Genomic DNA, 12,580 nt, shown 5'->3' on the forward strand with positions numbered 1-12,580 from the left:
ATACTAGCATATTGGCACTGATTTGAATCTGACATCTAATAAATATTGTCGTTCTCCTTAGCTGCTTTTAAATGATGTCACAAATTGTTGGCAGCGACATGAATATAGTGTAAGAAAATTGCTTTTCTTTAACTGTTTCCTTATACAAAAGGTTTCTTTTCCACCTAAGACATTCCGAATTCGTTCAAAATATGCTAATTTAAAAGCAATTCTTTCAGGGCTCCTCCGGGGTTTTGGACATTGCGGCGATCCACTGTTTCTTCAATTTAATAGTGTACGTTTTATTTTTGGAAACGAAACATGTTTGGGAAGTTCTTGATCATTTCTACGTTCTTTCTTCAAATATTTCTCGTATTCCAGCTCTATTTGCGTTTGGTTTTTCGCATCGTGTGTTTATTATATTCGTAATTTTAAATTTTTTAATAAAATCAATGTTGATTACTATGTAGCACTGATGATTTGGCAATAACCTCTTTCCTCTATGGAAACAACACTCACGGGGCAATGTTTATTGTAACAACATTCATATCTCACGTACGATGCAACACGTACGTGAACAACATTTTTTCATTGAATCGACATACTTTAAGTATTGTTGACGCTATTTCCATTTGAAAGAGGAAATGGAATCATTTACTTTATTTCCAAATTTTTGTTGACTTTATTTTGCTTTTGAAACGGTGTCAATTATGTCAATTCACTTTATTTCGCACCAGTATGGGATTAATAAGGTATGTCAATTGACCTTATTTCCGTTGATCTTGTTACCTGTCACCGGTGTTGCATTTCACTGATACGCGGTTTTGTACTTTAAACGACGATATGTATGTATGTATTTATATCCTTAACCAAATACCATAATATGCCTCCATCATGAAGGTTACTTCGTCCTGGGTATTAATCTTTACTTTTGGTATTTCTTCCTTTCATTGCAGTCATGGAACTCGATGTGCCGGCGAAGTGGCTGCCGCCAGAGATAATGGAATATGCGGCGTTGGCGTAGCTTATGACAGTAAAATTGCAGGTGAGTCTACTCTCTTTGGCTTACTAATACACTATATTACGCAAAAGCATTCATACTATGTACATACATATGTTTGTATGTATTTATATGTGAACATTTTTATCAATTTAAACGCCACCGCACTTGAAAGAAACGAACGTGGAATCGAAATAATTTTGTAAGCGGTTCCCCTTTCGCTTACCAGCTTTTCTTTGGATTCTAAATTAATTTCTAACTGTCTTTCGTTTCCTTAACACCTTACAGGAAACCCAAATTCGTCTGCAAGCCATTACTGCCAATGATATGCCCATGTTAAAGTAATGTCTTCTAATGCTATTGTGGCAAGGAAAAATATTTGCCTTTTGAAAAACGAATTAGAAGAAATACCATATCGCACACCTTTATCAAAAGAGGCACGACTCAAGATTTGGCATTTTTGAAGTTATGCGCTAAAACTGTACAGCGAGCTTTTATTTACCTTTCAGCAAAAGCTGGAGCAAATTTTTGTTATAATTTGTTAAAAAACCCAAAAGGGTCCAAGATACCAGCATGCTGGTTCTCGATTGGCCGTGTATGTTCTTGTGGGTTGATTGTACCAGCATGCTGGTATCGTGAATGGTGAAATTAGCTAAATTAACCTATTATTATTATTAACCTATAATTAAAAAAAATAGAAATCCAAAAGCATTAAATACACCGTGCGACAGTAAATTTTACTCAAAGAAATGAATATATTTGCGAAACCATGGGTAAATGATAGTAAAACTGCATACATAGTTTTTCTCTCTGACGCCAGGATTTTTTTAAGGGACTTTGAAATTTAGAAAATATAATTATTTAAAAAAATTATTTTAAAAAGTTCGGTGCAATGTAGGACAACAATATGGGTATCATATTAAATACAAAATTCGGTAGAAATAACAAAATAAATTTTTTTGTGCATGAAGAATGAATGAGTATAGAAAATGTCCTTTCGAAATTTTGTGCTTAAAGAGCCTTGAAAACTTGCAATTTTATTTATTTTTTTTCTTATTGTTTGGGGACAAATATACGCATGACCTCATCATCGAATTTCGTCCTGCAAACTTTATTAACTTAAAAAGATAAAATTTATTAAAAGCGCATTTTCAATACCTATTCGTCCTTGTAAACCAAAAAACTTTATCGCTTTTAATATCTCTCTCGTTAGTACCCAAATTGTAATTCTACATTGCGGTCGGGAGGTAATGGAAGAGGGTCGTGCGTGGTTAAGAAACGTGTATTAGGGTCCATGCACAATTCCTTCGTGCCGACACCTCTGTTAAATACTATGTACCTACGCACTATCACGATTTCATATGTAAATATATTCCTACTTATGTGTATATTTATACTTTCCCCAATGAATGGTATGGTAAGCAATGTTGCCGCGAGCTTGAAAAAAGTAACAGTTGCCAAGCAGAAAAAGTATCAAAGAGTATCGAAAGCAAACACAACTGTTATTTTTAAGCTTTTATTTGAAAAACAAATAATAAAAAAAAATTTTATAATTGATTCCATAGTTTAAACAAATTAATATTACTTGCTTTAACAAAAACAGAGAATCTGTATGCTTACTTGCACAACGAAAAACAAACTTATAGGGCCCCTAAACTACACAAAATCATTGCGCAACCCGAGACTTGTACAAGTCAATATTGCGGAAATTACTACACAATAAAAATGCGCAAACCTTATTTTGGAGGAATGTGAATTCGCGTTGTATATTTTGATAGCTTCAGCATTAAACGCAAGAAAATAATATTAAAAAAAAATTATTTTTTTTCTACGCTCTTATCCATTTGCAGCACGATCTGCACACCAAAATGTCAAAACTAGACTAAAAATTGCGCAGTTTTCGTCATGCGCATCACAAATTATTGTACAATACACAAGCATGAGTAAAATATCAAAATGATTTTGATTTTAGCGCAATAACTGTGAAATTTAGTACAAACAATGCGTAATGTTTTTATGTGGCTAGGGCCAAACAAAAAATTATTTGCCTTTAATCTAGTAATATTATTCATAGTTTTCAAAAATTCATTCCTGCCAGCCAAAAGTATCAAAATGGGGCATTTGTGAACAAAAAAGTATCAAGGTATCAAATCTTAAAATTGAAAAAAAAGTTGATACAATTGTATCAAAACGGCAACGCTGATTGTAAGTTTATTCACATGAGTATTTATACGCCTTTTATTCCAACCTATCTCCATCGTTCTCGCTCCGGTCAATTTCCTTTTATTTACTGTGCCTACATGCCTACGAACAGAGAAGAATCATAGAATACCAAGTCAATATAACCGGATTACAGAGCGTAATAACCAAGGAACGGATTTTTAGGACCTCAAAACCTATAAAAAAGGCAAAATAATTTAACGAAATAGGCTAGAAAAGGCAAAATAAAATAGCGAAATATGCAGGAAAAGTCACTAGAAATCGGAAAAAGGCAAAAGGAGGCACCAAAATAGGAAAAAAACTAAAAATAATTAAAATATACATAGATAAATTTATGTTAGAAATGTTTATTTTACAAGTAAAAAGAGAAAAACTATGAAGTAGTTTCATTATATGAAAAATTTGTTCTACTTTGATCTTTGACTACAGTCTAAAAAATAGTTGTTTAAATTTGCGCATATTAAGATAGGTAACTCGTTTCCTCTCTTAATGAATGCAAATTTACACACTGCTTGCTTACTTTTACTTATAATATGTGTGGCGTAGAACAAATTTCAAATTGGTTTTTTTTTGAGTTTTAAACATTTATTGTTCACATTTTCATAGTTTACACATAAAATGTTTAAAATCCTCTAAAAAATTTTCGTTTCAATTTACGCATATAAAGAGAGGTAACCAGTTTCCTCTCCTAGTGTGTGCAAAATTAAGCACTGTATGTTTACTTTTAAATATCAAATTTGTCACGTAGCGTACACAAGGGGTGGGTTTTGGGGTTAAATTTATTAAAATTAAAAATTTCTTTTCCAATTCTTGTGTGCCATTTTGTAAGAATTTTTTCTTTTTTCTTGAGAGCTCTTTAAAGTTTAACTGCGAATGAAAACATTGTCCTAAAAATATGCAATGCATGCTCACTTACAGTTGCTTTTTACACTTTACAGCCTAAAAAAGTTTACCACTGATATGTACTTAACAAGCATTCGAAGATTTAATTTGCTAACTTGGAATTCGTTCCACCAAAATGAGCTACATTATAAAAATACAAGTTCAGCTAAATTTTCGTTATTCGAAGTATTAAAAAATGAGAAACTAGAAATCGACGGAAATTAATAAAAAAGTGTAAAAATTTCGTGAAATTATTTAATTTGTTTATATTAAAATAAATTTTTAAAATTTTGTATTACTTTTGAAAGTTGAGTGCATCTTTAACCGTTAATTTTTTCATGATTTAATGATCGGATCTAAACCAAATTACGGGACGACCTTTAAGGTATTATCTTTCCGGTAAAAAAATCAGTTCACGCAGTGCAAAGTTATGCGGTGGAATAAATAAAAGAAGTAAAAATACTCCGAAGAATTGATAACCTCCCCTTTTTTGAAGCCGGTTGAAAATGTCTGAGTTCTTTGTAAATTTTATGTAAATAAAATGCAATTTATGAAACTTTAAAAAGTTTATTTTTTATTTCATTCTGTACATAAAACGTGCATAAATGTATTTTAAAGAGCGAATTTCCAGTATTTTCTGATGATATATATTTAGAAGTATAAAGTCTTTCCCCCTAAAAATATATTCCTGCGTGCGCCCCTTAGTATTTATTTTTTGTAAAACATATATTTTTACTTTCAAAATGTTTGTAACTTTAAACATTTCATGTGTATATTTATGTGTATATTTTAAACAATTCATGTTCAAAACCAAATCTTGAACATCTTGTGCGTATACTTGAACAGATTCTGGTTGAAAAATAAACACTTTTCAGTAGTAGTTTTACATGCACTTTTTAGAGTGTATTTTATCTTTTCTAGTTTTCAACTCACAAAACTTTAATCTCTATAGTTGTAGTAACATTGAACTACAAGATGCATTTTGAAGTTTTCTGGCAGTATTTTGATTAGAGGTTCGCGAAGAAAAGCTTTGAATGTACTAAATGTTCGCTTACGTGAGTTGATACAGTGGTCCCCAATTTAAATATGGAACGTTTAAAACTTTCATATTATCAGGAATGGGGTATTTTTCCTTGCCCTTACAATTGAAAGTTAAGCCCAAAATACAATAGCGCAGTGGCAGTGGCAGTGACAGTTTTTAAAATCAGTTTTTCCTGTTTTTTCTCAACTCCGCTAAGGTTCACCCGTGGAAAAGTCGTGACATGTAAAAAACACGCACTTTGCTTATTTCCACTTCACACCTACAAAACTGCAAGGTATGCTCTTCTGGAAGTACCATGACAAATCAAAAGGTTCTTCAGAAGGGCAAGAAAATATATCGTCAAGTTAACAGCCGCGAATCAGAAAGTGATTTGGGGATGCCAAACAAAGCATGACAGCCAACGGTGCGGAAAAATCGCACTTAATCTGCGACCTTCAAATAAAATACATACAGTCAAATTGTCATTTAATGAATTGTATACCTTTGATATAATTCTATTTTTTGCTTTAATAAGCAACAAGCGTATCCAGATAATATGATTATTTTGTTAACATTGTTAAATAAACATAAAACTAAAAAATATCGTTTGCATACATATAATAAATACTTTGTTCAGTGACTACGCCCAACTGATTGAAATACTGAGCTAATGACAGTAATAAAACTAAGTTTACACGTTCCATTTAATTGTTTATGCAGATTATCAGGAAATCACCACGCCATGCATTATGTATTATCAGCACCGCAATTATCGACAATTGTGATTGTGTACGCACATACATATATGCAAATGCATAATTATGTATGAAATGCTCCCTTAGCAGTCTGTTTTATGAATTTAGAAAGTTGTAAGCTTTTTATGTGACAGCAAAAATTGTAGTTTTATAATACCAATAAATTAGTTGTTGAGCTTTACTTTCTGTCCTCTCTGAAGTTTGCTGATTGCTCTGGTGCTCTAAAAGGTAATGTTGGTTTCCTGTCTACGACAATTATTATTTTTTAACGAGATGCCAAAATTTCAAAAGCTTCTTTTGATAAGTTAAGATCACTTGCTAAATCATTTAGTTCCTTTTGATTAAATCGTTGAAGTTTTGGTTGGCTGCATACATAGTCTGGATCAGAGTATTGTGTTCGGATTAATCGAGTTTAGGCTCATTAGTGGATTTAGATATGCTGGCTCCGATTACCGGGATAAATTCCGTTTATTTTCACATCGCAGAAGTAGCAATCGTTGCGATGATTGATGTAGATGAAGAAAAGAATGAAGATATAGATCTAGATAAAAGTCAACGAAATGATAAATATAAAAATGAAAAGATAAAAAACCGGCAACGACAAAGATAGAGAAAAAATTAGAGATAAAGGTAGAGACAAAAAATAGAAAAAGATCAAATGGAAGAATGACATGTTATGTTGTGTTGTATTGTATTGTCTTGTGTTATAATGTGTTGTGGGGTTTTTTTTTCGAGGCGGAAACATAGAAAGCCTAACACCGTCAGTGTGAGACTTTAACCCAAACTAAACCTCCTACCGTCATTTACCGTTCTAATCGCGGTACCACCGTCACATATTTGGTCGGGAGATGGGTTGAAGCACGAAGCTCTACGTTCGTTGCAGTCCGTTTGAAAGTTGCATCAACTTGGAGCCGTCCTTTGTCTTCCAAGAAAGCACCCGCCCTTGTCGGGTCATGCGTCCCTGCTCGCCATGGCAAATCCGGCTATTTCGCAACGCCTCTTACCTTTTGCATATTCTTCTTGCCTCAGTAGCTAGCAGCTCGCGCTTGGTGGTAGATATTTCATCTGGGCGTAGTTATGGGTCGTCCATTTCGACGCTGCTCATCTCTTCTTAGTTGAGCTAAACCGTGCGTGATTACATTGGGCGCGTTCATAAGTCGTAGCTGTTGGGTAACCGTTGGCTGTTTGTCTTAGAAACGCACAGTTGAGTAGTTACGCTCAGCCCAACAGTTGGCAACTTTCCGCCATTTTTTCCAGCGTTATAATAACTATGAAAATTCTCAAACAAAATTTGCAGTTATTTCATTGGCGTGGCACACCATACCTTCAAAGGGTATAAATGATAAGTGACGAACACTTTTGTCCATATGTGTATATCCGCCACAAATATAACTAAAAAAATCTGAAATATGCAAACAATCTGTTTTTTACGAATTCATATTTAAAACAATAAAACATAATTTTTTGGTGTCCAAGACATATAAAAAAGGATCACATTCAGGGTAAATACTGCACATAAAATATTCCTTTTGATTTTATTGGATTGAATTTTAAACCCATTGCAAGTGCTACCAAGTTTTTAATGATTCCTTTAACCTATTAAATAAATCGAGTTTAACTTTTTAAACAGGTGGAAGCCCTCTGTATGTTCAAGTTAAATAAAGTGCGTTTGACGCCCATATTTTAATATTTCATGCAGTAACTTGTGTATAACTTTAATAAATCCGGCTTTTTAAACAGGTGGAAACACGGTTAAAAATATTTTCAAACTAAAACCTTGTTAGACCTTTTTCGTGTGACACCCAAATATACAATATACATATTTAAATTATCAAATTCCCTTAATTAAAGCTGCATTTAGAATTTTAAACGGGTGGCAACCCTCCTACATGTGTTTTGGGATACAGTTTCTTCAAAGCCATTTGATTGATATCTATATTTAAATAATTAATTTGCATCGAATTTAACTTTATAAACAGGTGGCAGCCCTCTTAAAAATATTTTAAAACCACAACCTCTTTCGTGTTGCACCCATATCAGGATACGTATTCAAATTTTCTTATTGCCTTAATTTAATTGCCTTGATTTATTAAACGGCAACGTTCCTACATGGACTTTAGAAACTAAGGTCTTTTAATGCCATTTTGATTGACATCCTTATTGTATCAAATTATTTGACCTATTATATACATTCAGTTTAGCTTTTTAAACAGGTGGTAACACTGAATATTTTCAAATTAAAAACTTTTTAAACCTTTTTTATCCGACACCCGTATTGTGATAAATATTTAAATTATCTAATTCTTTTAATTCAAGTTAAATTTAATTTTTAAAACACTCCTGCACGTAGTTTGGAACTAAAATTTTTTCAAAGCAATTTTGATTAATATCCCTATTAAAGTAATTTATTTAACCTATTGCATATACTTACCTCCTAAATATAATTAAGAAATAAAATCTTTTCAAAACCATTTCGATCGATACCCATATTCTAATTCAACTTATAAATCGTTTGAAATAAATTTTTTATCAGGTGGCCACTCTTTTTGAAAACTTAATATGTTATTCCATATCTCCACGCCCTTTAATTTGGCACCTCATTTTGTGAAATCGAATGAACGGTACAGTTCTGATCATATCACTCACCTAGATCTAAAGCGCAATCAACTCAAAAAAAAATTAGGGCGATTCTTTGCATAAATCAATTCATAGCACTTACATCCAATTACTGAAAATATTTTTTCTTCATTATTATATGTATACATAAACTAAAAAACTACTGTTAAACCTATTTTTGTATTAATTGAGTTGAATCTGTACGATCCACAAGCTGTTAAATTTCCCTCTATGAATTTTGAGTTAGCTTACTTTAGATCTAGGTGTGCGATATGGCAAAATGCATCCATATCGAAACGTAAGACTTATTCTACGTCAAAATATATCTGTGTTCATTTGGAATAGTAGCTTATGTCGAAAAGCTGGCTTTAGTATAATGCGGCATTCGCAGAATACGATTGCGAATGACTCACTGGCGCCGAGCCGTTGAAGAACTTTTGGCAAATAAACGTGCAAGAAATAGTTCACACATATAGTAGCAATAGCAGTAGTAGTAGTAGTACCAGTATAGTAGCACACTGATAAGGCCCAATCAGTTCATTGACGGTGGGCATTAGTCTTTCACACAATACGCTCGATAAGACCTTGTAACCTATGCTTAGAAGGCTGATCCCGCGGTAGTTGGCGCGGTCACCTTTCTTGTGGATTGGGCAGAGCACACTTAAATTCCAGTCGCCGGGCACTCGTTCATCTGACCATATTCTGCACATGAGTTGATGCATGCACGTTATCAACTACTCGCCGCCGTACTTGAATAGCTCAGCTGGCAGGCTGTCAGCTCCAGCAGCTTTGTTGTTTTTCAGCCGCGTTATTGCTATTCATACCTCATCATAGTCAGGCGGTGAAACGTCCACTCCGACATCATCGACTGCGGGCTCGGGTTCTTCTTCTCCACAACTTTCCATGCTGCTGCCATTGTTGTTCTTACAGGAGTACGCCCTGGCCTTGAAACCTTCCGTAAGTTGCTTTACTCTCTGGTAAAATTTTCGGGCATTATTCCTGTCGGCCAGCAGTTCAAGCTCTTCCCACTCACGTATTTCGGCCTCTCTCTTCTTATTGCGGCAAATACGTCTCGCTTCCCTCTTCAGATCCCTATAGCAGTCCCACATAGCGCGCGTTGCGCCCGATCGCAGCGTGGCCCTGTAGGCGACATCTTTTTTCTCTGCAGCTTCCTGACATTCCTTATCGTACCAGTTGTTCTTACGGGTTCCCTGAAATCCGACTACTTCTTCGGCGGCGGTACTTAATGAGCGGGTGGTTCCACTGCTCGCATATCTCGGTTTGCTGAAGAGTGCTTTCTGAGAGCAGGTGTGAGAGTCGAATAGCGAAAACACCCACTGCCTGTTGTGATTGCAGCTTTTCGACGTTAAGCTTTCCTTGCATATTTAGGCGCACATTTTTTGCTGCACAGAGACGACAGTACTCGGCGACGGAGTCTCTATTCTTTACATGGGAGCTGTAGTAGACGTCGCAAGGCCCCAAACATTGTTTGCCTTGCCCCGTCCAACGCATTTCTTGGATGGCGGTGATTTCAGCTTTTGTCGTTACGAGGACATCAACCAGCCGGGCAGAGGAACCTTCCCCATTAAGGGTCCGGATATTCCAGGTACATGCCCTCAAATCGTAGTCCGTTAAACGTTTGCCGTGGTCGTCATCATAAGGGGGGTCTCATCCAAGGCTTCTTCACTGGAAGTGGTTTTTACGTGGCGGATCCCAAACCCAACCCACAACCCATTGCTGGGACGGGGGTGGTTTCGCAATCAAATACACGTTTATATAACGAGCCGCTTGCTCCTAGCAGACACCCGATTGCAGCCGCACCTACTGGTGAACAGACGCTGCAGAATTCAGTGAGCCCTTAAACCGAATAAGTCGGAGTGGCCCCACCGAAGCTCCGTCTCTTTCTGCCGTGGCCCAAGGCTCCACTCGGATTGGTTACCGCATCTTGAACATCGGTTGCTCACGTTGCCCAGAGTGCGCGAACGAGGACGCAAGAGTCGGGATTGAGTATAGCCATGCAACTGTAACTGCATACCCAGCTCAACGACTATACCCCATTGCACTCCAATCATCATCAAATATTCCTTGTGCAAAGTTCAACTATCTGGAGATGTAACTCTTTCACAAACGGCATTGGTAGTGATTTTTGAACTTTTATTCAAATTTCTGCAGTTAAAATCTGGACACTTGAACGAATCCCGAGACATTTTAAGGTTGGACCGGGACACCGGGACAAATAGTCAAACACCGAGACATGTCCGGGAAAACCGGGACGTCTGGCAGCCCTAAGATAGTAGCAAGTCACTATTCTTATTAGATCTCATCAAAAAGTTCCTTGTAGTTTAAAGAATAAAGGCAATGCCGCATTATACTAAAGCCAGCTTCCCCACATAAGCTACTATTCCATATATGCGGGTAGTTAGCTGTAACTTAAAAATCAAAGCTGCTAAAAACGCTGTTGCCATATTTCGAAAGTACACACCCAACTGAGTTGGAAACAGGGCTGCCAACTTGGCTCAAGCTGTGCCATTTTTGGCCCTATTTTACTTCAAATGGCACTTAATTTTTTAATTTGGCACAAAGTGCCGAAATGGCACTTTTGAAAAACAATAATATTTCGATACATTTCTGTGAAAACGTTTGCGTGAACTTCTTTTCCTCAACTAAAATTTTTTATTTTCTGTGGTGTATACAACTGGTTTATCTTACTTTGGCATTGGACTTTTGTTTAAGGAATGTGTTTCTAATTTTAATGCTAAACCGGAAGAATTAATATGAATGGCACCCTTTTGACACTTTTATATTGCTATTTGGCACATTTTGGCACTTTTTTATCTTCAATATGGCACCAGTGTTGCCGCGCCGTCTCAAGAAAATGTATCCCTTACCAAGCCAAAAATGTATCCAAATGTATCCAATTTTCTTTTTTTACATATACATCTCATAATTTGTAAGAAAACCAAACATTCTCATGAAAAAGACATAATTTAACCCATCTTAAGGACTTGGAATACATGTGCATAAAATGAAACATTTGTAATTTCAATTTATAAAGTACATTTTTTGTGCATAAGTATTTTGCAAAGTAAATATAATAAATATCAAGTACACTCTAAAAAGAGCATGTAAAACTACTACTGAAAAATATCTATTTTTCAACAAGAATCTGTACAAATATACGTACAAGATGTTCAGTATTTGATTTTGAACTTGAGATCTTTAAAATATACACATACACATATATAGAATGTTTAAAATTGCAAAATTTTTCAAACTACAAATACATTTGAGTAGTCTACTTGCAAAGTGCGCTATGTAAAATTTTTTCGATTCTTAGTTTTTGGCGGATTACGTACCAGTATTTAAAGTAGTGCATGTCCACTAACAACAGAGTGCAAAATCTTTTTATATTCTGAAAAAATAGCATCAAATGTTAAGTCTTCTTCCAAAAGTCGCTATCATACTTATTTATGAACTTTCAAAAGTATCAATCTTCTGATGAACTTAGAAAGCTGCTTTAGGTCGTATAGACTGTTAATGTTATCTTATGACATGTTATGTTATGTTACAATTTTATAAGGCTCCTATTTATCCAAATTTTCAGGTAATAATAAAAAATATTCAATTTAAATGTTACTTGTTGTCGTAGTCGCTTTTTCAAATTTATGACTTTCTATTATAAAATCACATAACGTTGTTTGCAAGTGGACTACTCATTTCCTACTAATAATAAACATTACTTTATTTTAAACATGTTATGTGTAATTTTGCTCTTGCGACAAATTTGGTATGTAAGAGTAAACAGGCAATGATTAATTTTAGTACACGGCGTGCGAATTTGCACACATTAAAAGAGGAAACTGGTTATCTCTCTTAATATGCGCAAATAAACAAAAACTTTTTAGTGTGTATTTAAAGTCTTTTCAGTAAAATTCATAAAAGTCTCCTTAAATAAATCAAAGTTAGTTTTTTAAACTACATTGAAATCTTCTTTCTTTTTAAATTAACAAATGAGAATATGTGATATGAAAGAGATTACTACAGAAAGAGTATAATTTACTTTATATACATATGTATATCGTCGTTTAAAGTACAAAACCGCGTATC

At 34.7% G+C, this 12,580-nt stretch overlaps 1 protein-coding gene across 1 annotated transcript in view; it reads left to right on the forward strand.

The window, feature by feature from the left end:
- Positions 1–12,580, forward strand: part of LOC118738323 (neuroendocrine convertase 2) — a 53,877-nt gene that overhangs the window by 11,042 nt on the left and 30,255 nt on the right. The window contains exon 3 of the mRNA XM_036469248.1: positions 936–1,024. Within this exon, the coding sequence (XP_036325141.1) occupies positions 936–1,024 (89 nt within the window). The remainder of the gene's footprint in view (positions 1–935; positions 1,025–12,580) is intronic.

The sequence above is a fragment of the Rhagoletis pomonella genome, unplaced genomic scaffold (assembly GCF_013731165.1).
Source record: "Rhagoletis pomonella isolate Grant_MI unplaced genomic scaffold, Rhpom_1.0 Rhpom_scaffold_00004, whole genome shotgun sequence".
Classification (NCBI taxonomy): Eukaryota; Metazoa; Arthropoda; class Insecta; order Diptera; family Tephritidae; genus Rhagoletis; species Rhagoletis pomonella.